The sequence below is a fragment of the Mobula birostris genome, chromosome 9, assembly GCF_030028105.1.
Source record: "Mobula birostris isolate sMobBir1 chromosome 9, sMobBir1.hap1, whole genome shotgun sequence".
Lineage (NCBI taxonomy): Eukaryota > Metazoa > Chordata > Chondrichthyes > Myliobatiformes > Myliobatidae > Mobula > Mobula birostris.
Genome location: NC_092378.1, coordinates 105,371,954 through 105,398,585, shown reverse-complemented (window position 1 = coordinate 105,398,585; position 26,632 = coordinate 105,371,954). Strand labels below are relative to the sequence as shown.

Here is a 26,632-nt window from a genome sequence, read left to right as displayed (position 1 = left end):
ATAGTAATTTTCAGGCTTATCGTCAAACTGGTACAGTCCTGAATTGACGACGTCTCGTCGCGCTAAATACTGTGCCAAGGGTTCTGCTGCGGGTGGCGTGCTAGCTGAGGGAATATGTTGGGGAACATATGACTGAGCGTGTACGTTCATGATGTGATTTGATGTTCTGACTTCAGACTTTGTCTCTGATCTTGCCGGATCTGGTAAGTTTGGTGTCGGGAAGTACTGGTAGTCAGCCCTTTCATATTGAGTTTGTGGCAAGGTTGCAATTGGGAGTTGTCTTGCCCAGGTGGACGCGATGCAACGAAGCTTCCCTGTGATTTCACATGAGATGGGACGCCAACAGGCAAGTATGGAGAGGGAGAATGAATCTGCAGGTCAATTTGAGATTGGAATTATCCGCTGGTGCGTTCCAATTTGGACCTTTCTGACATAGATTTTCCTGTTTCGTCCAGAACGTGCATTTCTTCAGCGTTTTCCAACACTTGTGCTTCTCCCGGGGCCGCATCAGCTTCTCGTTGTAGCATCAGCACTTCCATCTCTGTATCTATCCTTGCCTTTTCCAACTGGTTTTCCACTTCTCTGACAGGCTTTTCCTTCTGGTTTTCCGCTTCTCTGACAGACGTTTCCTTCTGGTTTTCCGCTTCTCTGGCAGCTTTTTCCGTTTTCAGGTTTGCTTCTTGGGTAGCGTATGACGCTCGCACCTTGGCGGCTTCTTTAGCTCTTGCGAGGGCAGCCACACTTGTCGACGTCCTACTGCTCTTGGCGCTGAGTGCAAGCGACCTGGTGCTTCATCGCGAAGCCATCGTAACACTTGTCGAAACATCTAATGATTGCGCCTTTTCACTGTAGTGTTCTGGTGCAGTGTGTTGAAACTCTGACTAAACACCAAGTTAAACTGGAGCCAATGAAGACAGAGTGGCAGTAAGGTTAATCATTTACTGTTCACTCTTCTACATTAACATCGTATGGTGAAAACTGTTGATAAAAAAATACAAACATATACAACGTCTGTTTCATTCTGGAGACCACACGCGCTCTCTTATTGTAGCGAGTGTCTCCAGCCGCCCTGAGTAGCGGGCGAGGGGTCCCGTCAAAATGCCATCGGGCTTGAGCCGACCCCGCGTTTTAAATTGAAAAGCTGGCACGCGCACCGCCCCAACCGCCGCTTCCTTAACAGAAACCGCGTTAATATTTTTACTTCAAATACATTCTTATGAACTTACGGCGTTACTTCTATAATGTGTCTTTGTGGGTGGACACGGAGCTCTTCATGATCATTCCGCACGCATGGCACCTACCTTCACACCTTCTCCAAACCAGAGGTTACACATAAGACGCGGCAAAACCGGAGGTACCATAGACCATATACCATAGACAATGAATTTACCTTTGTTATACTGTAACTCAATTATCAACCTTTAACTTTAACTAGAAAATAATTACAAACAAATCATTTAAAACGTAGACCCAATAAAGTCAAATAAATGCCTTAAGGGCAACACAAGGCCACTTCAAGCTTGTCCAATTTACTGTCATCTGCGCAAGTATGTGTATATGTGTGCAATGAAAAACTAAACTTGCAGCAGCTTCACAGGTACATAAGCAACATCCATAAGAAAACTATAAATATACTATTAAAACTTTAAATAATACAGAATTTTTACAAGAACACAAGTAGAATAACAATAAGCAAAGTCTATTTTTGTGCTAAACTGTAGAAATTGGGGTTTTCATGGTTGGTTCAAGAACTGAATGTTTGAGGGAAGTTACTTATATTCAGTAAGATCATTACTGATCTACCCCAAGCCTCAATTTCTTGATATTTAAAATGTACTTATCTTTAAATACTTATAATGACCTGGCCTCCACAACTCTCTCTGGGCACAGAATTGCAGGGATTCACCACTTTGCAAGAAGAAATGACCAGATACCTTGGTTTAAAAGACTAGTTTCTTAGGCTGAAAATGTGTCCCTTGTTTTGAGATGTTTCCACAAGTAAAAACATTTCAACATGCACTTTATCATGTCATGTCAGAATTATTTTTATTTCAATCTTATTCTTCCAAACTCCACAGTAACATAAACCTTGACTGTTAACTGCATTAACACTTGAAACTCAACCAAATAGTCCCATCTTTCAGTGCTGCTTGTACTTCTACGAATTGGCTTTTGAGGAATGAACAGAATAATTTTTGTAACCTACTTCCTCCCTCTACATACTGCTAATCCTCATGAGGTATTTTTACTTCCAGTACTGGGCCGAATATACATTTCCTTACACCTGACTACCTTTCCCACGATTCGGTCGTTCAGATCTATGCCAGATACACACCCGTGTAACCTATTCTCTTTCCTATTTATGTGAGTGGTAGAACCAGGGGAGGATTGATGGTAAAGAGGAGAGAATAGGTTACGTGGAAATAGGATTGCTTCGGAAACTGGCATAGAACGACCAAATTTTGGGGTGTAGGAGGAAACCAGAGCACCTGGGAGAAATCCACCTGGTCACAAGGAGAACACGCACATTATACCTCGACAGCACCAGAATTTGAGAATTAACTTAGCAGCTTTGTTGTCCGAAATGCCGAAAAGTCTTTCCCGCGGGTTAACATAGCTGCAAGCAGAAGTTTCACCTCTGATGAGAGTTAAGTAGAAATTCTACAGATTGTACAAACACAAAACAACTGAATTCCAGTCAATTCCTTAAACAGTTACGACGAGAAAAAAACTGCACTTCATGTCAATTATATTGAATTGCCTTTATTACACAATATCTGAGAAAACTTTTGTGCGTGCTTTGGGGCTTGTGATCTCTCCGTGGTTAATGCTGCAAGTGCAGCATTGTCCCCTATCAACTTTTCCGTAAATCGTCTACATAAAACGAAATAAAGAAAAAATAGATTACATTAGCAGCTACAGGGATAGAAAATGTGTCAGTTACAAAGAAAATATAACGTAAACAAAAATGTGATAAAGTGATGTTAAATGGACACCAAGAGTAAGTGGGTACTGCAACAGCAGCAAGGGACGGAACCAAAGACACGCGCTTAGAGGAAGCCAGGATAGTTTTCTCGGATGCAAGCGAGCCGGGTTCCGGATCCGCTGTGGGACGTTTCCAGAATTGGCGACAACTTTTGGTGAATTTGCTCCGGGATTCAAAGCTGCAACCATGGGGATCCTGGAGAAAATCTCGGAGATAGAGAAAGAAATCGCACGGACCCAGAAAAACAAAGGTTGGCGCCGTGGAAATAAAATAAACTTCGTCCGTAGCCCGTAGACTGTGCGGTACAATGAGTTCTTGCTCCCCTCCCCCATGGTCTGTGGAATGTGTCCATGACCCCCTCGCCCCCTCCCGTAGCCTGTAGAAAGTGAACGTAGACACCCACCGTTTCCTTCTCCAGAATATGCCCATTGCACGCACCTTCCCCCCCCAGTACCTTGCAGAATTCGCGCATTAACCCTGGGTTCATGTTCAATATGCTCATGGGCCCTTGCGCCACATACGAGGTGCTAATTAACCTCTGCATCCTTAGCATGTGCTTATTAGCCTCATTTGATTCCTTAATCCCCTGCACTTTTTAGAATGTGTTCATTATTTTCCATTTGCTCCTTATAAAACATAATAAATAAACCTTCCTTTGACTTATTAATTTACCGTTTATCTAATATTCATTAACCCCAGCTACACACTATACATTATCATTAAATCACCTTCACTCCATTCCTTACTGTTATGTACACTGAAACATTCATTAATATCTGCATGTACTTGTTAGATTTTATTTATTAAGTCTTCACAATCTATGATTTTTAAAATAAGCTCACATGCCATTCAGTATACTTTTAACAATACCTTCCATGTGCATTTTATAAATTTTGTCCTCAGAGGAGGGTAGTGGGTCTTGTTCTGGCTGGAGGTCTGTGACTAGTTTTCAGGGATCTGTTTTGGGACCTCTTGTTTGTGTTATGACATGAATAAAAATGTAGATTGGTAGGTTAATGAGGTTGTGAATTAGTGGTGTTATGCTTAGCGTAGAAGACTGCCAAGGGGTACTGTGGGATATAGATCATTTACAGATATGGGGGGGAAAAATAGTAGACAGAGTTTAAATTGGCCAGATGTGAAGTTTTGCACTTCGGGAGATCAAATGTAAAGAGATGGTACATTGTTAATGTTAAAATCCTTCATAGCCAGTTTTTCCCCCAAGGTTGACATGTCTAATACCAGAGAGCATGGACTTAAGGTGAGGTGTGTGGAGCAAGCTTTTTTCACAGAGTGGTGGGTGACTGGAATATCCTTCCTAGGGTGGTGGTGGAGGCAAATTCAATGGAGGGATCTTGGGGTCCAAACTTAGCTTCCAGAAAGTGTTATATAGATTCATAGGTTGGTGAAGAAGACATATAGCATGTTTGCCTTTTATTAGTTGATGAATTGAACTCAAGAGTCAGGAAGGTATTTTGCAAAATTAATTCGGTCACATCTGGGGTATTGTGTTCAGTCATGTCGCCCCATTTCAGGCTTTGGAGAGGGGGTTTACCAGGATGCTGCCTGGATTAGGGGTTGTGTTATAAGGTGAGATTAGACAAACTTGGGTTTTCTTTGGGCTGGCAGAGACTGAGGGAAGATCTGATAGAGCTTTATAAGATTATGAGAGGCATAGATAGACAGTAACTTTTTCCTAGGGTTGAAATGTTTAATATCAGAGGACATACATTTAAGGTGAGGCAGATAAGTTCAAGGGCGATATGCAGAACAAGTTTTTGTACAGGGTGGTGGGTGCTTGGAATGGGGTGGCGGTGGAGACAAATAAAATAGAGACCCGTAAACGGAAGGATATGGACATAGTGTAGGGAAAAGAGAGTAGGTCAGTTGAGCATTTCATTTCGAATTTAATTAGTTCAGCACAACATTGTGTGCCTTAGGGGCTGCTCCTGTAATGTACTGTTCTGTGTTCTAACCCTTCCTCTCTTCCTGCAGATTATATTCATTACCACTGCATCATCCTATATGTTTTTTATTTGCACTCTCTAAATGGTCATTTGTCCTCCTGCACCCAAGGCCTCTTCACACCCTTGAAATTTTAAAGAAAAATTCCCCTTGCAAGCTATAGAACGATCATCATTTCCTCACTACACACGCCAATAATTGCCAACACAACACACACAAAATGCTGGAGGAGCTCAGCAGGCCGGGCAGCATCTAAGAAAAGAGTAAACAGTCGATGTTTCAAATCGAGCCCCTTCATCAGGACTGGACATTGTGTAGGACTCCAATAATTAGCGGTTTTCATCTTACCTATTGGGCTCATTGTCCTTCACGAGCCTAGGTATATAATGCTTAGTAACCACCCCTCCCGCATATAGATTTGTTTATCCCCCTCTGGCATTTTGTACCACACCGAGAGACAAAATGCTGGAGGAACTCAGTAAGCCAGACATCATTTATGGAGGGAAGCAAATGGTCGATGCCTTAGGCTGAGACAAGGATGCTACCTGGCTTGTTGATTCCCTCCAGCATTTTGAGTGCATTGTTCAAGATTTCCAGCATCTGCAGAATCTCTAGTATGACCACATTGGCATTCATTTGCAAACATCACACTGTAGTTTGTATTACTCTTTCACCTCATTAATTTCACTGTTCCATTCCTCAGACTGAGGCCGATGGGTTTCATGACCTCGGCATTGTGTTTGGTAACTCTGTTGTGTTTGGGACAAGGTTTCTTCTTCTTCTTCTTCTATTTCTGGCTGTTTAGACGCATCTAGGCGTATTACGGCCCTCCGCAGGATGTGTAATTAATTATAGAACTTCAAGGAACTCAAATTCTCAAATACAACCTAGTTTCACGTATAAACTGAATTTTAGACTATTCAATCAGATGTTGATTCTCTTGACGGCCAAACAAAAATTTAATAGAAAACCAAAATAAATTTAAGCCAGATAGCCTCTTGAACAGCACGCTTCTTTCAATTTTGTATCTATTGCAGCTCAGCAAAACATGCTGGACTGTCTCTGGACTACCACAGTCACATAATCCAGTAGAATGTTTTCCTATTATCTTTAAATAATAGTTTAGCTCACAATGCCCCAACCTAAGTCTTGTAAATTTCACCATATCTCTGTGACTTAAAAGGTAACAGTCTGAAACCTTTTAACTAGTGGGTGACAATAAAAATAACGCCTGCCCCTTAATTCATTTTTCCAATCCTCCTGCCACTTCTTCTCTGTACCTTTTTTAATCCTACTTCTCAATTCTGCTCTGCCGAGGGGAACTCTAATTTCTACTTGCCTGCTCTGTAGGGAAGACTTTGCAATACCATCCACAATTTCATTTCCCTCCACCCCACCATGCCCTGGTATCCATGAAAATCTAACTGCACAACCCATCTTCCCTACTCTAAACAGCACTAAGAGAATCTCAATAACTATGTCAGGACAAGCTTTTGATTTACTCCCTTTTATAGACTCTAAGGCAGCTGCAGAATCCAAACAGATGATAACCCTACGTGGTTGAGAGTCTTCTATCCACCATAAGGCCCAGAGGATTGCTAATAATTCTGTTGCAAAGACAGAAACTCCATCTGAAACCCGGTGACCAATCTTAACTCCAAGTTGAGACACATACATCCCAAATCCTGCCCTACTGCTCTCTGGGTCCACTGAGGTGTCAGTAAAAATCTTCAGATAAGATCCCCATTTATTATTTAAATATTCATTTGTGATCAACGCTGATGAAATTGCACTGCTTCCTTTAAGCTGAAAAAGGAGGAATAGGTCTACTTCTAGTTCTGGAAAGAGCCAAAAAAGGATAGGTGGCAGGTAAATTTGGCCAACTATGTCTTCCTCAGTCAATTTCAATTTCACAGCCCAGTTATTAACCAATTCTAAAAATGGGTATCTTTTAATCTTACTTTGGCACTCCAACCTCCCCGCAAAAGACACTATTACGGACAGCTGTGATTGAATCCATTTAGCTTTACCCAATACTGCAGGCTGGGACAAGGTTTGAGGAGTCAGGGTGTTTATAAAGCTTTGGAATTTGCATCACCTGGCCTTTCCTAACGACGATTGCGAACAAGCCATAGCCCTAACAAACTAATTAAGGTCTGAGACCTTGGTAAAAGTTATCTGAGAGCTCAAATCTCTTGGGGTGCCCAAACTTTTGCATGCTGCTCCTTTCCTTTTTTCCCCCACTCTAAAATTGTAGAAAACAAAAAGAATACACTAATCTTCCTTAAAATGTTGAAAAGAATGTCTCATCTTTAACTTTATGACTTTTGGAGATCAGTTCATCTTCTACCCTCTTAACTATTCACAAATTAACAGAAATTTTGACCGGGGTGCCCAAACTTTTGCATGCCAATGTATTACTGTGTATCCAACAGCATACTCATGCCTGGTCATCGATTTCTGCTTTCAGTGATAACATCATCGGTAATTCTTTTTAATTGTAAACTCATGCTGGATCTGGAGGGAGCTAATTCTTTTGTGTAATTTGGGGTGATGGATGGTATCTACAAGTTCACCAGTAGGAGTAATAGTTAGAACAATTTTAGAGACAGAGCTGAGAGTTTTATACATGAAGCATATTACCCTTGAGTGGTTTGTTTTCCATTGCGTACGGATGCATTATCCGGAATTTTATGGTCATTGGACCGCACACTGAAACAGGTCCTTTGGCCCAAGATGTCTGTGCTGACCATGAGGTCAAATGAAACTAAACCCAGATCCCTCTACTCCCTTCATGTTCATGTGCCTCTTAAATGGCACTATTAGATCTTCTTTCTTCTTACAGTCACTGATCACTCCCTGTATATTAAAAAAAATGTCCTTCTCTCATCATAAAACTATGCCTTCTGGTATTTGACAATTCTACCCTGGGAAAGAGATTCTGATTATCTACTGTATCCATGCCACCTCTAATTTTATAAACTCCTATTAGACGTCCCCTAAGCTTCTGATACTGTAATCCAAATCTGTCCAAACAATACTCTTCTAATCCAGGTGGCATCCTGGTGAACTTGCTCTGCAACCTCTTCAAAGCCTCCACATCATCTCTAATGGAGTGACCAGAACTGAATGCAATACTCCGAACAAAATATTATGCAGCTGCAACATGGCTTCCTAACTCTTACACACAACACACTGACTGATGAAGGCAAGTATTCCATGTCCCATCTTGACCACCTTATTCAACTTGTGTTGCCAACTTTCAGGGAGTTATGGACCTGGACCCCAAGATCACTCTGTTATTCAGTGCCACTAAGCATCCTCCCATTTACTGTGCATGTTTCCCTTACATTTGACTTCCCAAAGTGTGACACTTCACATTTGCCCAGATTAAATTCTATCTGCAGTTTCTTCACCCATATCTGCAACTGATCAATATCCTGCATTTGACAACCTTTTCCACTACCCACAACTTTACCAATTTTGTATCATCTGTAAACTTACTAATAAGCCCGTCTTTTTTAAAATCCAATTTTATATATATATATATATATATATATATATCACAAAGAATACTGGAATAACTATGCTGAATAGATCTGAAGTCAACATTACTGGAGAACTGACTATAATGTGATTGATACTTTACAGCCACTGAGTATCATTTGGGCTTGTTAAAAGCCAAACTTGCTAAGTACAGAGCACACTTGTTGGAACCCCCAAAATCTGCTGGATCCAAAGGTGAAGGCTTTGATGTGATGAAATCAGGAGATGCCAGGGTAGCATTGATTGGATTCCCTTCTGTGGGTAAGGTAGGAATAAGTTTACTCTGTACGTCTTTTACACTCTTCTACAACAATGCTGTGTGTTGGACTAACATGGTTGGTGGGACAAATTGGAGGAGATACTATAAAGTGGACAAAACTTCATTCATTCAGCATCTTAACTGTGCAAGCCTTGTTTCCTTTAGAATCCACTCAATGAATGCTAACACCCAAAGCATTAATATGTTGTATTGCATTGTGCACTTCCTATTTTGGCTTTACTTTTTTTCCCTCTTGAGTAAATAAAGTTAGACTTTATCTCCTCCACATAATCCACCACCATGCTCAAGGCCAAAAAAATACAACGGGAAGGGAATCATGACCACAACAATACAAAAGCCTGTGGACCATTCTCTGTAATGTGGGTTTTTTACTGAGATGTACAAGGACCTCCACCCTCATCAAAGTTTTGAACAGAATTCTTTTGCATTCATTGTAGTGTTAGAAGTGCAATACCAGTCAAATGTAGATTTATTGTTCTGGTTACAATTTCTAATTGCTATCAGAGCATAAAATCTTGGTTGTAAATGGTTGTATGAAATGATGTACACACTTGTGAAATTGTTGTTATAGGCAGTATTTGTTTTCTGTAGATCAGAAGTTTGTGATCTTCATGCCAGGTGTTTGTGTTTTTATTATCAGTGCATCAACCATATGAATTAAATGGAATAAAATATTTCCAGCTCCTTCTTATGGTTCAGATGGGCCTTAAAGAACACCGCTCATTAGCATTTAAAGCATTTTGAAAATAACTCCTTCAATGCTTTGAAACATTTGATAGGATGATAAGATGCTACATAAATGTAGCCTAGCTGACAAATGGGTTGATCCAAGGTGATTGTCGCTTGTATGGAGCAGTCAATGCACGAAACATGAGCATAATGTCATGTATCACTACAACACAGAAACAGGCCCTTTGGCCCCTCTGGTCCATGCTGAACTGACATTTTGCCTAGTCCCATCAACCCACACCTAGACCATAGCCCTCCATTCACCTTCCATCTGTATTCTTACCAAACTTCTCTTAAATGTTGCAGTCAAAACGGCTTTCACCACTTCAGCTGGCAGCTCGTTCCGCACTTACACCACCCTCTGAATGAAGAAGTTCCTCCTGAGGTTCCCTTTAACTATTTTACCTTTCACCTTTAAGCTATGACCTCTAGTGGAAAAACCCCGCTTGTGTTTACCCTGTTTATACCCCTTATAACTTTATGTACTTCTATTAAATCTCTCTTCATCTTCCTGTGGTCGAGTGAATAAAGTCCTAACCTATTCAACCTTTCCCTATAACTCAGGTCCTTAAGTCCCATCAACATTCTTGTAAATTTTCTCAGTATCCTTTCAATCTTATTGATATCCTTCCTGTAGGTAGGTGATCAGAACTGAACACAATGCTGTAAATTTGGAGTTGCCATGTCTTATGCAACTAAAGTACAACATACCAACACTTGTGACACCACTTTCAACAGATTGTGGATCTGTATTCCCAGATCCCTCTGATCCTCAGTGTCCTACCATTCACTGTGTATACTGGTTTGTTCCCAAAAGTGCAATTCCTCACACGTCTGCTTTAAATTCCATCTGCCATTATTCAGCTTATTTTTCCAACTGGTCCTGATGCCCTGCAAGATTTGATAGCCTTCCTCATTGTCCACTACGTCCTCAATCTCAGTGTCAGCCGTAAGTTTGCTGATCCAGTTTACCACATTATCATCCAGATTATTAATATAAGATGACAAACAGCAATGGACCCAGCACTGCTCCCTGCGGCACACCACCAGTCAGAGACTCAACTGTCTGCCATCACTCTCTGGCTTCTCCTAATCCAGTTTACTATTTCACTTTGAATGCTAAGCGACTAAACCTTCTGTACTAGCTCCCATGCAGAATTTTGTCAATGGCCTTGCTAAGTCCATGTAGAACATCTTCTGCCTTTCCTTCATCATCTTTTCCAGTAACCTCCTCGGAAATCTGATTGATTGGTTAGACATCACACACAAAGCCATGTTGACTATCCAAAATCAGGCCCTGTGTATCTAAATACTTATATGTCCTGTCCCTCAGAGTATCTTCCAATAATTTACCCACTATTGATACCAGGCTCACCAGTCTATAATATCCCAGTTTATTCTTAGAGCGATTTTTGAACAACAGACTAACATTATCTGTGCTCCAAACCTCTGGCACCTCACCCGTGCCTAAGGATGTTTTAAATACCTCTGCTAGGGCCCCTGCAGTTTCTGAACTAGCCTCTCACAAGGTGTGAAGGACTTCTTGCCAGGCCCTGGCAACTTATTCTAATTTACCCCAAGACAGCAAGCACCTCCTCTTCTGTTATCTGGATACGGTCCATGATCCCACTACTATTGTGCCTCTAATAAAAGTTCTATAGACTATATCCATTTCCTGAGTAAATACAAATGCGAAAAATTCATTTAAGATCTCCCCCATCTCTTTAGGCTTCATGCTTAGATGACCACGCTGATCTTCAAGTGGACCAGTTTTGTCCCTTGCTATCCATTTAGTCTTGATATATCTATAGAAACCCTTGGGATTCTCCTTCACCTTGTCTGCCAGAGCAACCTCATGCCTTCTTTTAGCTCTCCTGGTTTCTCTCTTTTAAGTGTTCTCTTCTGTCTCTTATACTCCTCAAGTACCTTATTTCTTCATTGCTGCCTATATTTTCTGTGTACTACAGGTACGTCTTCTTAACTTGGGCCTAAATATTCATCGATATTGATCCAAAATCTGAAGCCCTCCTTCCTGTACCATCTCCTTAGCCATGTGTTAAATTGTATTATCTTCTTGTTTTTAGCCTCACTAGCACGTGGCACAGGGAGCAATCATAGATCACCACCTTGGAGGTCCTGTCCTTTAATTTAACACATGACTCCCTGAACTCACTTTGCAGGACCTCATCAACCTTCCTGCTTATGTCATTCGTACCACTGTGGACCATGACACCTGGCTTTTCACACTGCCCATTAAGAATGCTTCTGTGATCTCAAGCTTCGCAGGAAGTTCCAAGTGACCCCACTGGCTTTTTAAATCTGGTGCTAAAATCCACAAGCAGTGGCTTCCATGATCACAAGTTCTGCAAGAAAAAAAGTACTAAACTTTTATGCACAGAAGTTCTTCTCAGTAGTCTGAAAATTATCCTTAAAATTGGGATCTTTAGTGAGCATCAGTGTACAGCTTTGTACCTTCGTTGTATTGAATTAAGTCACTCCTTGTTTTTTCTAAGTTATGCTACATATTTATCTTTCAGTCAACGTTTTTGAGTTTGATGACTTCCACTGCAAGTGAAGCAGCTTCGTATGAATTTACAACCCTTACCTGCATTCCAGGTGTCATAGAGGTGAGATACTTGCATCAAAAACATTTTTAAAAATTGCAGGTGCTGGAAATCTGAATTGTAATCAAAATTCCATAACTACCTTCATAGCTGAGGCCATCTGTGGAAAGAGAAATGGAATTAACATTTCAGTTCAGTGATCTTTCAGCAGGACTATTCTCTTCATAGATGCTGGCTGACTTGCTAAGTAAACACAAGATAATCTGTAGATGCTGCGATCAAAGCAACACTTTCAGTACGCTGGATGAACTCAGCAGGTCGGGCAGCATCAGTTAGAAACGATGAGTCGACGTTTCGGGCCGGAATCCTTCGTCAGGACTGAAGAATGAAAGGTAGGGAAGGATTTGAAGAATGCTTATAGCTTCAGTTGAAAGACCAGTAATTTGAAAGACAAAGGGGTGGGGAGGGGAAGCATTGACGTCATAGCCCTGAAAACAATGGGTGGTAGAAGAAGGAGGCGGAACCATGAGGGAGCTGGGGGAGGGGGTAGAGTGAAATAGGGATAGAGGAAGGGAGGGGGAGGGAATTACCGGAAGTTGGAGAATTCTATGTTCATACCAAGGGGCTGGAGACTACCTAGACAGTATATGCTCCTCCAACCTGAGTTTTTTCCAGATGAGACAACACTTCACTTGTGAGTCTGTTGGGGTCATCTATTGCATCCGGTGCTCCCGGTGCGGCCTCCTCTACATCGGTGAAACCTGATGCAGATTGGGGGACCGCTTCGTCGAGCACCTCCACTCAGTCCACCACAACAGACAGGATCTCCCGGTAGCCACCCACTTCAACTCTGCTTCCCATTCCCATTCAGATATGTCCATACATGGCCTCCTCTACTGCCATGATGAGGCTAAACTCAGGTTGGAGGAGCAACACCTCAGATACCATCTAAGTAGTCTCCAGCCCCTTGGTGTGAATATAGAATTCTCCAACTTCCGGTAATTCCCTCCCCCTCCCTTCCCTTATCCCTATTTCACTCTTTCCCCTCCCCCAGCGCCCTCATGGTTCGACCTCCTTCTTCTACTACCCATTGTTTTCAAGACTATGATGTCAATGCTTCCCCTCCCCCACCCCTTTGCCTTTCAAATTACTGGTCTTTCAACTGAAGCTACAAGTATTCTTCAAATCCTTCCCCATCTTTCATTCTTCAATCCTGACGAAGGGTTCCGGCCCGAAACGTCGACTCGTCGTTTCTAACTGATGCTGCCCGACCTGCTGAGTTCATCCAGCGTACTGAAAGTGTTGACTTGCTAAGTGTTTCCAGGGTTTAAAGTTTTATTTGAGAACACTTGTTTTACATTTCATTATTGGGATTTTTGCAAGATTAAATAATGCTGTATTTTCATGTGTGTCTTGCGATGGGGATGCTAGTAGACTACATTTGATATGGTCTACCCTTGACAGAAGAATGTACACCATTCTGTTCAATTGAATTCCAACCAGTTTATGTTTTTAAAATTCAAACCTTAGCAGTGCTCACCCTAAGTTCACCTGCTGGTGATTAAATCAGTGTTCATTCCTAAAACAACCAGACTGTAGTTGTTGTCTCTTAATATTCACCTTCAGGTCCTTATTCCTATGTTCTCTTGCTATTTTTAGTTGACTCCTCTTTTTGCTGTATAACAGTTTGCACCTATTTCAGTATCAGTGAAATGAAAAGTAGCTCCTTTCATTTTTCAACAATCTTTTCCTCCTTTCTTCTGAATGTGAATGCTTGCCCACAGTGTCTGCAGCACCCCTGGTTTATTTGCAAGGCTAGAAGTTGTTCGGAGGCAAATCAGAAACAGTATTTGAAGGAGTTGTAATATGCCAAGTTCCTGTTAAATAGATTATCTTCTGGAAATAATGTTGATGGGATATTGCTCTATTTCTCTGTGCAGTGCATGATAACTTCTAAATTCTAACAACAGACAACGTTTGCTCTCAACTCTTGTGAAGAGAAAATCACTGTAGGTTGCAGTCAGCACTATTATTGTTTTGGAAGTTGGAAAGAGTTTTCCATTGCAAATGCAGACGTAAATGTAGAAATCCAGCTGTTAAGGTCTGTGGCTCTGCTGCTCTGTAAGCTGTGATTATTATAACTCCATATCATTCCATGTGCTTCACAGCTGGGCTTCTTTATGCGTTCTTCCTTAAAGACATGGTACTGAAGCAAGTGCGACAATGTATGCAAACTGTTTGCAGGAAAATATAACTGCTTATTTATTTTAGTGTATGTATGCCTTAATGACTTTAACTTGTAATTATTGACAAGCAACTTATTTGGGACTGAAAATTAACTTTCAGCAAACGTGTTGTTTGTCATGGAAGTTTGAAATAGCAACATCTGAATGAAATGTATTGTTCTTTAACTGGCAAGAGAAAAATAATCAGAAAATTAAATCACCATTAATGGTTATATACGAACAGTCAAGCATGATGGTAGGGAGTCTGGAGCCAGATCTTGAATATTGCATGTTGGCTGCTGCTGTTCCTAGTTTGTGATTTTGGAAATCACAAAAGATCCATTAAATGACATAAATATATTTTGTCCCTGTGTGCCACAGATTTAAGCTATTATGAGCAGATTTTTTTTGCTTAAAACAGGAATAAAATTACTTAACATGTTTCTTTTTGTAATCCAGCATAAAGGTGCTAACATTCAGCTTTTGGATCTTCCTGGTATCATTGAAGGAGCAGCACAAGGTTTGTACGTGACATTGTAGCCTTGGAATTCATTTAATAATTCGTTCATAAAGGTTTTGCTGCTGTGCTGTTGTCATAAATGTTTATTCAGTGTTCTGATCACAATTTTACACTCTGGCTTTGGAGGAAAGAAACTAGGAAAGTTGAAATGAAAGATTTGGTATTGAAGAATGGTCCTCCAAACTGGTTGTGCCACTAACCAAGGTACATTTGCAACAGTGGCAGCCGTCTAATAATGGGGGAAATTGCCAAGGTATGTCCTGTTTGCAGAAAGTAGGACAAATCCAATGTCCATTCAGTCTTTTCTAAATCATCAGCAAACTGATGGAAGGTGATTTCAACAGTACTATCCAACAGCACTTTCTCACCAGTAACTTGCTCATCAGTTAGTGTTTTGCCCAGATCACTTAGCTGAATTCCAGAGGTGAGGTGAAAGTGAATGCCATAAATACGATTTGACTGTGTGTAGCATCACAGAGCCCTGGTAGAACAGAAGTCAATAAATGTCAGTGGGTAGTAATTGGAGTCATATCTTGCACCAAGGAAGCTTGCTGTGATTATTGGCAGTGAAGAATTCTAGCCCTAGATATTGCTGCAGGAGTTCCTCAGGGTATTATCCTAGGCTCAATCACCCTCAAATGCTTCATCACTGACATTCATCAATTACATTCCTTTCATCATCAAATCAGAAGTGCTGATCTTTGATGATTGCGCAGTGTTCAGATCCATTCACTGCCTTCAGTGAATGAAGCGGAATGTCTGCAGGCAACAATGTTGAGGTATATGGGCTGATAAGTGGCAAGTAACATTTGTGCAACAAAACACAGTAAGGAACTACACATTCCCCCCCAATGCCTGTGTACCTGTGGACAGCCAAGTGGAGTGGGAGTTGTGGGGGCAAAGGTGCAAGAAATCAGTAAAGCATCATTAGAGCAGGATGAGGTCAGAGAGGGGCTTTTCAGACAGTGAGAGAATAAGGTCAGACACAAGGCACTGCAGATATTGGAATATGAAGTTAAAAAAATCTACTGGAGGAACTCAGTAGATCGAGCAGCATCTGTGGGAGGAAAGGAATCGTCAACATTTGAGATTGAGACTGCACCTGGACTAAAGGTGAAGAGGGAGGATAAACAGTATAAAGTGGAGAGGGGGAATGTTGAGACAGTGGAATACAGGCAGGCAGATTAAAAGCAATCCATTCTTGTGGGTTGAATGGTTTAAAAACATTTTGAAATAAATGATGGCACTGGAAAGTGTAAAACTGGAGGGCAGAAATTTAGAAGGAGTAGAGATGATCTGAGGGAAGATTTTTTTCACCCAGAGGATGGTTGCAATCTGGAATATATTATCTGAAGGGGTGGTGGAGGCAGAGTTTCTCACAACATTTAAGAATTTTCTAGACAAGTGTATGAATCATCAGTACAAAGAGGGCTGTGGGAAAGTGGGATTAGTTTAGGTAGTACTGGACAGTTGATATTGGTATAGATTCATTGTTGTCACATGTACCAAGATGCAGTGAAAAGCTTATCTTGTTTACTGTTCATACAGATCAGATCATTACACTCTGCACTGAGGTAGAACCAGGTTAAACAGTAACCATGCAGAGTCAGTGATTTTAGATTTAAAAGAGTAGAATAATTGTAAGAGAGGTAATGAGTGGATCTGCAGGAAGCAGCTTGCAATAAGTTGCCAATCTCTGGTGCCATCTTGTGCTCCGTGGGTGTGGACATGGTGGGCCAAAGAGCTTATTTCTGTCCTGTATGATTCTATGACTAAAAGTACAAGAACACAAGGATATAGGAGCAGGAATAGGTCACCATTCAATATGAACATGTCTGATCAACTCCAGGTCTCAGCTCTTCTTCTTCTGTGCTAAATTCCCTTGTTTTTTCAAAAAATTATCTGCCCCCACTTTTTCTAAGGAGAGCTTTTAGCCACCTACCCATGATAATCGGTGGTACTTGATTAGATTCTCTTCATCCCCATCAAGGCTCTTTGGGTGTCTGGATGACTGCATCTCCATCAAGTCTTACAAAACTTGACGAAGCAGTATATTTGATAGATACACCGTCAGTTTCTTTCCATCAGCTGTGCACTGTGGCTACAGAGTATGCCATCCAAAAAACACACACTGCAGTTACTCATCTAGGCTACTGACAGCACTCCTTCAGCCCACAAAGAAGGACAACACAGCAGATGCATAGAAACACCACTCCCTTTCACATTGCTCACCATACTTGTGTGGGAAAAATATCACTAGCCGTTCATCGCCACGGGGTCTAAATTCAGAAAGTCTGTAGCAGTTGAAAGACATGGTCAACTACTATCTTCTCATAGGCACTTATGGCTGGCAGCAAATGCTCACCTTGCCTTCAACCCTTAGATCTCAAAATGTGATTTTTTAAAAAGTTAATCACAATGACCTTGTATTTTTCAAGACATTTGTCCGGTTGGATCTTTTGTTGACCTTTTGGAAATATGATAATGTTGAGTGTGGGAATTGGTATATTTCTTATATTATCACTGTGGGCTATTTTGAGGTGATGAAGGGACAGCTTAAATATAAGCCAATTAGTTTTCTTTTATGAAGTTTTCTGTGCTCTTCAGACGCTCCTTAAAGTTCATTCTTTCAAACACACCCACATTTGCCTACCAATAAAGCAATTCATGAAATTCTTGATTGATTCTTTTCAGCAGTTTATATTGGGAATTTTACCTAAATTTGTTGACTGCTAATATATATTTTAAATCTACAGGAAAAGGTCGTGGTCGCCAGGTGATTGCAGTTGCTAGGACAGCAGATGTTGTAATAATGATGCTGGATGCAACGAAGGGTGATATCCAAAGGTGTGTCCGCATGGAAGTGTTAAAAATGTCCATAACCACCTATTCTCAGTTTTTCTAAAGTTAGAAATGGAAGTATGTTGTTATGTTAAAAGGTAGCCTAATGATTCAGGTATTTGTTCCATTTCAAATATGAATATGCCACTATATGCTACTTTGAAGTTTGTTTTCTTGCAGGCATTTATAGGAAAATAAAGAAATACAATAGAATTAATGAAAAACTATACATGTGTATGTGCACTATACTATATAAACATCCAATGTGCAAAAGAAGACAAATCGTGCAAATAATAAAAAAGTAAATAAATAATACTGAGAACATGAGTTGTAGAGTCTTGAAGTGAGTCTGTAGGTTATAGAGTCAGTTCGGTGTTGAGGTGAGTAAAGTTATCCATGTTGATTGAGGAACTTTTTCCTGAATCTGGAGGTGTGGGGCCTAAGGCTCCTGTACCTCCTGCCTGGTGGTAATAATAGGAAGAGAGCGTGATCTGGATAGTGGGGGTCCTTGTAGCAGTGCTGTCTGTAAATGTGTGCAGTGATGGACTGGGCTGTATCCACCGCTTTTGTAGACTTTTCTGTTCCTGGATATTGGTGTTTCTATACCAGCACATGCTGCAACCAGTTAGGATGCTCTCCACCATGCATCTGATAGAAAAAGTTTTGTCAAGAGTTTTAGATGACATGCTGAAACTACGCAAACTTCTAAGAAAGTAGAGGCGCTGTTGTGCCTTCTTTGTGATGTTACTTGCATTCTGGTCCCACGAATAGATTCTCTGATATGATAATGCCAAGAAATTTAAAGTTACTGACTTTCTCCACCTTTGATATTCTAATGAGGACTGGCTCATGGACCTCTGACTTCTTACTCCTGTAGTCAATAATCAGCTCTTTGGTTTTGCTGATGTTGAGTGCGAGGTTGTTGTTAACATATCATTCAGTTAGATTCTCCATCTCCCTCCTATATGCCGATTTGTTACCACTTTTTATTCTGCCAACAATAGTGGTATGATCAGCAAACCTAAATATGGCATTGGAGCTGTACTTAGCCACACAATCATAGGTATATATATGTAGAACAGGGGGCTAAGCACACAGCCTTATGGTGCACCTGTGCTGATGGTAATTGTGGAGGAGATGTTGTTGCCAATCTGAACTGACTGGGGTCTGCAAGTGAGAAAATCGAGGATCCAGTTGCACAGAGAGGTATTGAGGCTTAGGTTTTGGAGCTTAGTGATTTGCGGGAATAATAGTGTTGAATACTGAGCTGTAGTCAATGAAGATCATCCTGATAAATGCATCTTCATTGTCCAGATAGAAACAGAAAACCTACAACACAATACAGGCCCTTCGGCCCACAAACTTGTACCGAACATGTCCCTACCTTAGAATTACTAGGCTTACCCATAGCCCTCTATTTTTCTAAGCTCCATGTACCTATCCAAAATCCTCTTAAAAGACCCTATCATATCCACCTCCACCACCATTGCCGGCAGCCCATTCCACGCACTCACCACTCTCTGAGTAAAAAACTTACCCCTGACATCTCCTCTGTATCTACTCCCCAGCACCTTAAACCTATGTTCTCTTGTGGCAACCATTTCAGCCTTGGGAAAAAGCCTCTGACTATCCACACGATCAATGCCTCAAGATGTTCCAGAACTGAATGAAGAGTCATTGAAATGGCATCTGCTGTTGACATGTTGTGACTAAGTAAATTGAAGCAGATCCAACTCCTCAGGCAGGAGTTGATATGTTTTATGACGAACCTCTCAAAGCACTTCATCACAGGCTATGTAAGTGCTACTGGACAATAGTAATTTAGGCAGATTACCATTTCCTTCTTAGCCACTGGTATAATTGAAGCCTGCTTGAAGCAGGTGCATATTGCAGATTGTCAAAGCGAGAGGTTGAAGATGTCCATCAACACTCCAGCCAGTTGACAGTTGTTTGGATTGTTGAACGCAAAGTGGGGATTGAATATTTTCTTTTTAATATGTAAGGTTTAATACAACATTAAATCATGGATGGTTTAACAACAGTTTAATTTTCATCACTATTTGTTGACACAGTCTGTAGTTGTATTTTAACACTAACCAACTCAAATTTGGTTCTCAAGGTGCATGTGCTTTTGCTTAACCTGAGCTGATGTTTAAAACTTGTAATGAAGTTTAGTAGTTGAATATAGCTGCTGGAGGCCATTTTCTTGCAACCATAACTGAATTTCCAGATATTCCTTTCTGGGGATGGGGTGGGGGGGAGGCATGTGGGTGTGTGCTCCAACTGTGAATGTTATGAGTGAAATTACAAATTTTAACTACTTCCTATTTTCACATTAGGAATTTACTGGTAAAAGAGCTGGAGTCTGTTGGAATCCGATTAAACAAACCTAAACCCAATATTTATTTCAAGGTAAGGCATGTAGATTTGCTTTTTCCAGGACTGCTTTACCATTGGTGAACTCAGTCTCTTCACTTTGTGTGTTGAATTGTAAATCCTATAAGTATTTTCTTATGAATTCTGTTACAACAGTTGTTAACATTTTGAATGCTTTAAAATTTTTGAATTTAGATTATATAATCTACATTTTCTGTTTCCAACCTTTCTGTAAATGTTTCGGCTTCTTTTAATGTGTTAAATGTAAACTATAAATACATGGTTTTTATTCTTGTGATATTGCAGCACTGAAGAAATGAAATTTTCTTAGCTTTTTATTGCTTCTTTGAGAATAACTTGAAACAGTACATTTTTAAGTGGAGGGGTTTGATAATGTGATGCAGAAGTTAGACTGGACATGAAAAAGCATCAGGTTTATATAGGGAGGTGAACAGTTTTAGTGAGTGACAAGCCTGAAGCAATAGTGCACCTAGAGTGATTGTACAAATGTCACTGTATTGTTATATGGAGTAATGTATATTGTCTGACTCCAATGCAAAACCTGAAACCTAAAGTAACTTAGGTTTCACCAAACTATCAATCTGAAGAAAGCAAAATCTAAATGAACCTTGACCAACGCACATCAAATTCCCCGTTCCATCAACAACAACAGAACAATTCCACGGACAGAGGACATGGGCTAAAGCTGAGGAGTAAAGAAGTTAGAGGGAATCTGAAGATTTTTACACTTAGCTATTGGTTGCAATCTTGAGCACGCTGCTTGAGAAGGTGTTTGAAGCCAGATATTCTTAACATTTAAAAAGTATTTGGCTGAGCACATGAATTGCAAGGCATTGAAGGCTAAGGACTAACCACTGCCAAATGAGAATAGTATAATTGGTACTTGATGGACAGCATCAAAGTGGTGGGTTGAAGGGTTTGTTTCTGTGCTGTATGACTAGCAACCAATAAATCAATGTATAGAAATGTACAAACCCCATTTCCAGAAAAGTTGGAATATTTTCTAAAATGCAATAAAAACAAAATTCTGTGATATGTTAATTCACGTGAACCTTTATTTAACTGACAAAAGTACAAAGAAAAGATTTTCAATAGTTTTATTGACCAACTTAATTGTATTTTGTAAACATATACAAATTTAGAATTTGATGGCTGCAACACACTCAACAAAAGTTGGGACAGAGGCATGTTTACCATTGTGTTACATCACCTTTCCTTTTAATAACACTTTTTAATCATTTTGGAACTGAGGATACTAATTGTAGTAGATTTGCAATTGGAAATTTTGTCCATTCTTGCTTGATATAAGACTTCAGCTGCTCAACAGTCCGTGGTCACCGTTGTCTGATTCTCCTCTTCATGATGCGCCATACATTTTCAATAGGAGATAGATCTGGACTGGCAGCAGGCCAGTCAAGCACACGCACTCTGTGTCTACAAAGCCACGCCGTTGTAGCCCGTGCAGAATGTGGTCCGGCATTGTCCTGCTGAAATAAGCATGGACGTCCCGGGAAGAGACGTCGCCTTGATGGCAACATGTGTCTCTCTAAAATCCTAATATACGCCTCAGAGTCAATGGTACCTTCACATACATGCAACTCACCCATGCCGTGGGCACTGATGCACCCCCAGACCATCAGAGATCCTGGCTTTTGCACCTTTCACTGATAACAATCTGGATGGTCGTTTTCATCTTTGGCACGGAGAACTCGACGCCCTTTTTTTCTGAAAACTAGCTGAAATGTGGACTCATCTGACCACAGCACACGGTTCCACAGTCTTTCGGTCCATCTGAGATGAGCTCGGGCCCAGAGAACTCACCGGCGTTTCTGCATAGAGTTGATGTATGGCTTCCTCCTTGCGTAATACAGTTTCAAGTTGCATTTCTGGATGTAGCGACGGACTGTGTTGAGTGACAATGGTTTTCCAAAGTACTCCCGAGCCCAGGTGGCTATAATTGTCACAGTAGCATGACTTTTCTGTGCACTTTTCAATCTTATTTTAACTGCCCCAACTTTTGTTGAGTGTGTTGCAGCCATCAATTTCTAAATTTGTGTATATTTACAAAATACAATTAAGTTGGTTAGTAAAACTATTGAAAATCTTTTCTTTGTACTTTTGTCAATTAAATAAAGGTTCATGTGAATTAACATATCATAGATTTTTGTTTTTATTGCATTTTGGAAAATACCCCAACTTTTCTGGAAATGGGGTTTGTAATTGGGAATTATTGGATTATGTACTTAAGGGTTTCAGAAGATTGATGTAATTTGTGCTTCCTGATCTTGTGTTTGCATGGTGTTAGTGTTCCAATTTGTCCAACACAGAGAGAAACGACAGGTACAGGGATATCCTTACCCATATTTATGAATTTGTCATTACCGGCTATGATTTTACTAATAGCCTCCTGCTTGACCCCTTCACCCCTATAAATTCTGTATTAAATGTATAGTCTGTGATGCTTTTTTCATTACTTTGCTGAACTTTCCCCAGCCAAATATGAACTTCATTTCATACCACATCGCTAACAGGCCTTCTCTGAATGCTTTCTCTTTCTGTTTGCCTGATCATTAAGCATTTCAAATCTAATTTCTAGAACTTCACTCCTAAATCAATATGCTTTTAACTGCTCGTAAAAACAACCCATTTCCCTTGTTTTTCCGTGTAACAATACAAATTATTTTCTCTTAAATTCCTATCCTGATCTAATACTGATAGCCCTAATTTGACTCTGATCTCCACCAACTTAATAGTGATGAGCAAGAACTCAACTTGCATTGTCCTATTATATTTTTACTTCTGTATGCTTTATCCATCACTTGAAATCTGTAGTCCTAGTTCTTGAAGCATTTGACTGAAGGTCAGAGCTTTTCCCTACTCTGTCTAAACCTTTCATGATATTGAACACCTTTATCAAAATTCCTCTCAACGCCTTTCCTTGAATGGCATTTCTGTAAATCTTCCTTGTGGACATCTGGGTCTTATCCAGTTTATTAGGCTCCATATTGCATGTTATAAGTATGTGTCACTCTCTCAAGTAGATCAATGGATAGAAAGATCAGAATGACAAAAGATTTCTGAAGGCACCTGCAGTAGTGCGGTTTCCATTGCTTCCTGATCAGTGAGGTCACATGCATGTAATATGCATCTGGGGCTGCCCAGTGTGTTGGAAGTGGAAGAATGTTAAACCAGCTAGCTCTGAACACTAGCGTGTTAAACTTCCCCAATTACCTTCCATTGAATGACTAAACAATCTTGAATTCCCCTATCACCACACAAGCATTGAAATTTGTAGCACTGTTTATACTTCAAGCTAGGCAACTAATTGTGCAAACTCTTACTAATTGGCCACTTCCTTTATTCAGGGAACAAGTGAAATTAAAAATATATATTGAGATATGGAGAATTTAAAAATCTTCACGTGCTTTTCACCTCAGTAGACAGTAAATATTGTTGTGTCATAAAGTCATCTAGTAATAAAGCACCAACTCATCCATCTAAACCTCTCCTAACTGTGTACTTATCCAAATGTCTTTTAAATGTTGTATCTGTCTCAATTAATTTCTCTGGCCGCTTGTTCCATAGACACACCATTCTCTGTGTGAAGAAGTTGCTGCTCAGGCTGTTTTTAAATCTTTTCCCCCCTCGCCTTAAGCCTATGCTCTCTAGTTTTTGGTTCCCTTTTCCTGAGAAAAAGACTCTGCATTCACCCTATCTATGCCCCTCCTGATTTTATACACCTCTATAAGGTTACCTCTCAGTTGCTTCTATTCTAAGGAATAAAATGCCGGCCTGCCTAACCTCTCCTTTGATTAGTTTTATTGGGGATGAAACAAGCTTGCTAACTGGATTGGCTCTGTAGTGTTGTGTTGAATTTACTGGTCCAGCGCAGTAACAAGCCCTTCCAGCTCAATGAACCTACGTTGCCCAATTACACCCATCTGACCAATTAACCTACTAACTGTATATCTGTAAAGTTGGAGGAAACTCAGTCACAGGGAGGATGTACAAACTCCTTACAGACAGTGGCAGAATTGACCTCGGGTCACCAGCGTTCTAATAGTGTTCTTAATCAATTTAGCCAAAATATGTTTTTTACTTAAACTGTTTTAATTATTTATGTGACTATTAGGTTATGTGTCTAAACTTTTACACTTAGCTTCATATATTTCTTTTTCAGCCCAAGAAAGCTGGTGGGATCTCTTTCAACTCAACAGTTACATTGACTCAATGTTCTGAAAAGTTAGTACAGCTCATCTTGCATGAATACAGTATCCTTTGTTGTGCTGACAAATCTTCAGAGTATCCTCACTACTACCACCACTACCACAAGCAACAATAAGCATACCACCATCCCTTCAAATAATGCTTTAACGTGGAAAAATCACCCCATGGTATTTCCTATTACAAGAAGAATAAATAGAGATCGATTCAAAAAAGAAAATAGAATTGTGGCTGAAAGCATTCTCAGTAAAATGAATCTCCTGGATGTATTAAAGAAGTTTCAGGAGCCAGAGATTCAGTTTGAGGACTACTGAGCCAACGGGACATACTGGTAAAGGAGATGTTTAAGAGACCAGAGAAAGGGAAAGATTGGAATGTAAAAGTTATAGATGCTGGAAATCTGAAATACAAAGAGAATATATTGGCAAAACTCAGCGGTGAAGTAGTACTTGTGAAGAGAGGAACAAAGTTAATGTTTCATGTTGATGAGTTTTTATCAGAGCAGAAAATATGAGAAAGCAAGCATATTTAAGTTGCAGAGGAGGAGGAGGGGTGGAAATCAAGAGAGTCCATATGCTATTGTTGATGAGTAGTCATTCATCATAATTGATCTTGAAATTCCATTCTGTTTGTTCTCTAGAAATCCCACGGTTCCATCACTGTCCTTCTCCCCAAAACACACATCAAATACTAACTCTTAATTTATTACAGCAATATGACATTTCCTTTATGTTTTTCATCCAACCTTGGATGTTCTGAATGAATTTGTAAGCTATTGTTTTAATTGGCTTGAAAACAGGTTATCCGGAATTTGATTCACTTTAAGATTATAATTGTTACTGTTTGTTAATGTGTTGTCTGAACTGTTTACAGGGGAACATCATGTCAAATTGCCCGCAATTCAATTCAGTATGATATAAATACAAATCACTTGTAAAGACATAGACTCACTTTCTTTGGGTTTCAGAGCATGGTTGGAGAGCTAAACCTTTTGAGAGGAGTGAAAGAATGAACAACGGGAGAAAGTCATAGAATTATGGTCAATAAATCACACTATTCCTGTTCCACAAGGGTAGGCAGAGCAAACATTGGTGAGCAGTTGTATTGCTCATGCTCTCCGTTGGTTCCAACCAAAGTGAGACTCCAATTTATACCTAAGCAATTTAAGTCAGATTTGAGCAGGATTAGTGACTTATTGTGCTAATTGGCTTCAGCTGTTCCAATGAAATTTAAGAAGTTTATTTGGTCCTTAATATTTTCCATCCCAGAAATTTTCAATGCAGAGGTTCTTTTCAGGGAAGATGCAAGTCCAGATGAATTTATAGATGTAATCGTTGGAAACCGTGTTCACATGCCATGTCTTTATGTAAGTTAAATTCCAAATCTCTTTATACAGTAGTGTTTAAGCAGCGTGTTATGTTTTAACCAATGGATGAGGAAGGTGATGTGAAAATAAAAATTTTATTTGAGGCATGAATATACCCCATTTGCCTTCTGATGTGGAATCTGTGCCTTTGCATATCTGTAAAAAATGAGAATAGATGTAATAGAGGTAAATAGCACAAGCAACAGATGTCTGATTCTCCAATAGAAGATAATGGTTGATATACTTTGACTCCACTTGCCTTCCCAATCCCCATTTCCCTTCTTTCTCCTGGATTCTACAAATCTGTTGAACTGAGCCTTGAATATATTGAGCATTCATATGATTTAGGGTTAAGAATTTCAAAAAATAAAGGAATTCTTCCTGACCTCCATTCTAACTATCCAGTCCCTTATTCTGAAAAATGTGTAGTTTGCCTACCACCCCACAAACTTCTTGACGCGCAGCTGACGGAAACAGTCTTTTCGTATCTGCATGGCCAATTCCCTGTAGATTCTTCAGCGTTTTAATTATATTAATCTTGCTGTTCTAAACTGCAGAGGTTATAGACCCATTATTTCTTCACATTGATCCTTATGTCTTCGTACGTCTTAAGAATTACTCTTATGAAGTTTATTGCACTGCCTCTAAGGAAGTTATATCTTTTATGAGAAAAGGAGACCAAAGCAATGCTGCATTTGTTTCTTGCCAGAACCCAGTCTAAATTAAGCGGTTACTCTTGTATTCTTTGCAATAAAAGTCAACATGTCATTTTTCTTTATGATTGTATCCTGTGTATATATACTAACTTAAGGTATAAATGTCCAAGTGCCTCTGAATACCATCAGATAGTGAGCAGAGGTCTGGCATTTAATTTCATAAGTTCTTCATGTTGTAAATGTAGTTGGTGTCGTCTATGTTGACCACTTTTTCAGTGCACAATTTAGTCTTGTATCTAAGATACTATGGATGTTCTGTATCGTTTGGTCAGA

The 26,632-nt window shown here is 40.0% G+C and overlaps 1 protein-coding gene across 1 annotated transcript in view; it reads left to right on the top strand.

Annotated features, from left to right (window-relative positions):
- Positions 1–3,089: 3,089 nt before the first annotated feature.
- Positions 3,090–26,632, top strand: part of drg2 (developmentally regulated GTP binding protein 2) — a 34,240-nt gene continuing 10,697 nt past the window's right edge. The window contains exons 1-8 of the mRNA XM_072268537.1: positions 3,090–3,236; positions 8,603–8,763; positions 12,044–12,133; positions 14,755–14,815; positions 17,572–17,662; positions 19,996–20,068; positions 24,234–24,324; positions 25,546–25,643. Of these exons, the coding sequence (XP_072124638.1) occupies positions 3,173–3,236; positions 8,603–8,763; positions 12,044–12,133; positions 14,755–14,815; positions 17,572–17,662; positions 19,996–20,068; positions 24,234–24,324; positions 25,546–25,643 (729 nt within the window). The 5' untranslated portion in view covers positions 3,090–3,172. The remainder of the gene's footprint in view (positions 3,237–8,602; positions 8,764–12,043; positions 12,134–14,754; positions 14,816–17,571; positions 17,663–19,995; positions 20,069–24,233; positions 24,325–25,545; positions 25,644–26,632) is intronic.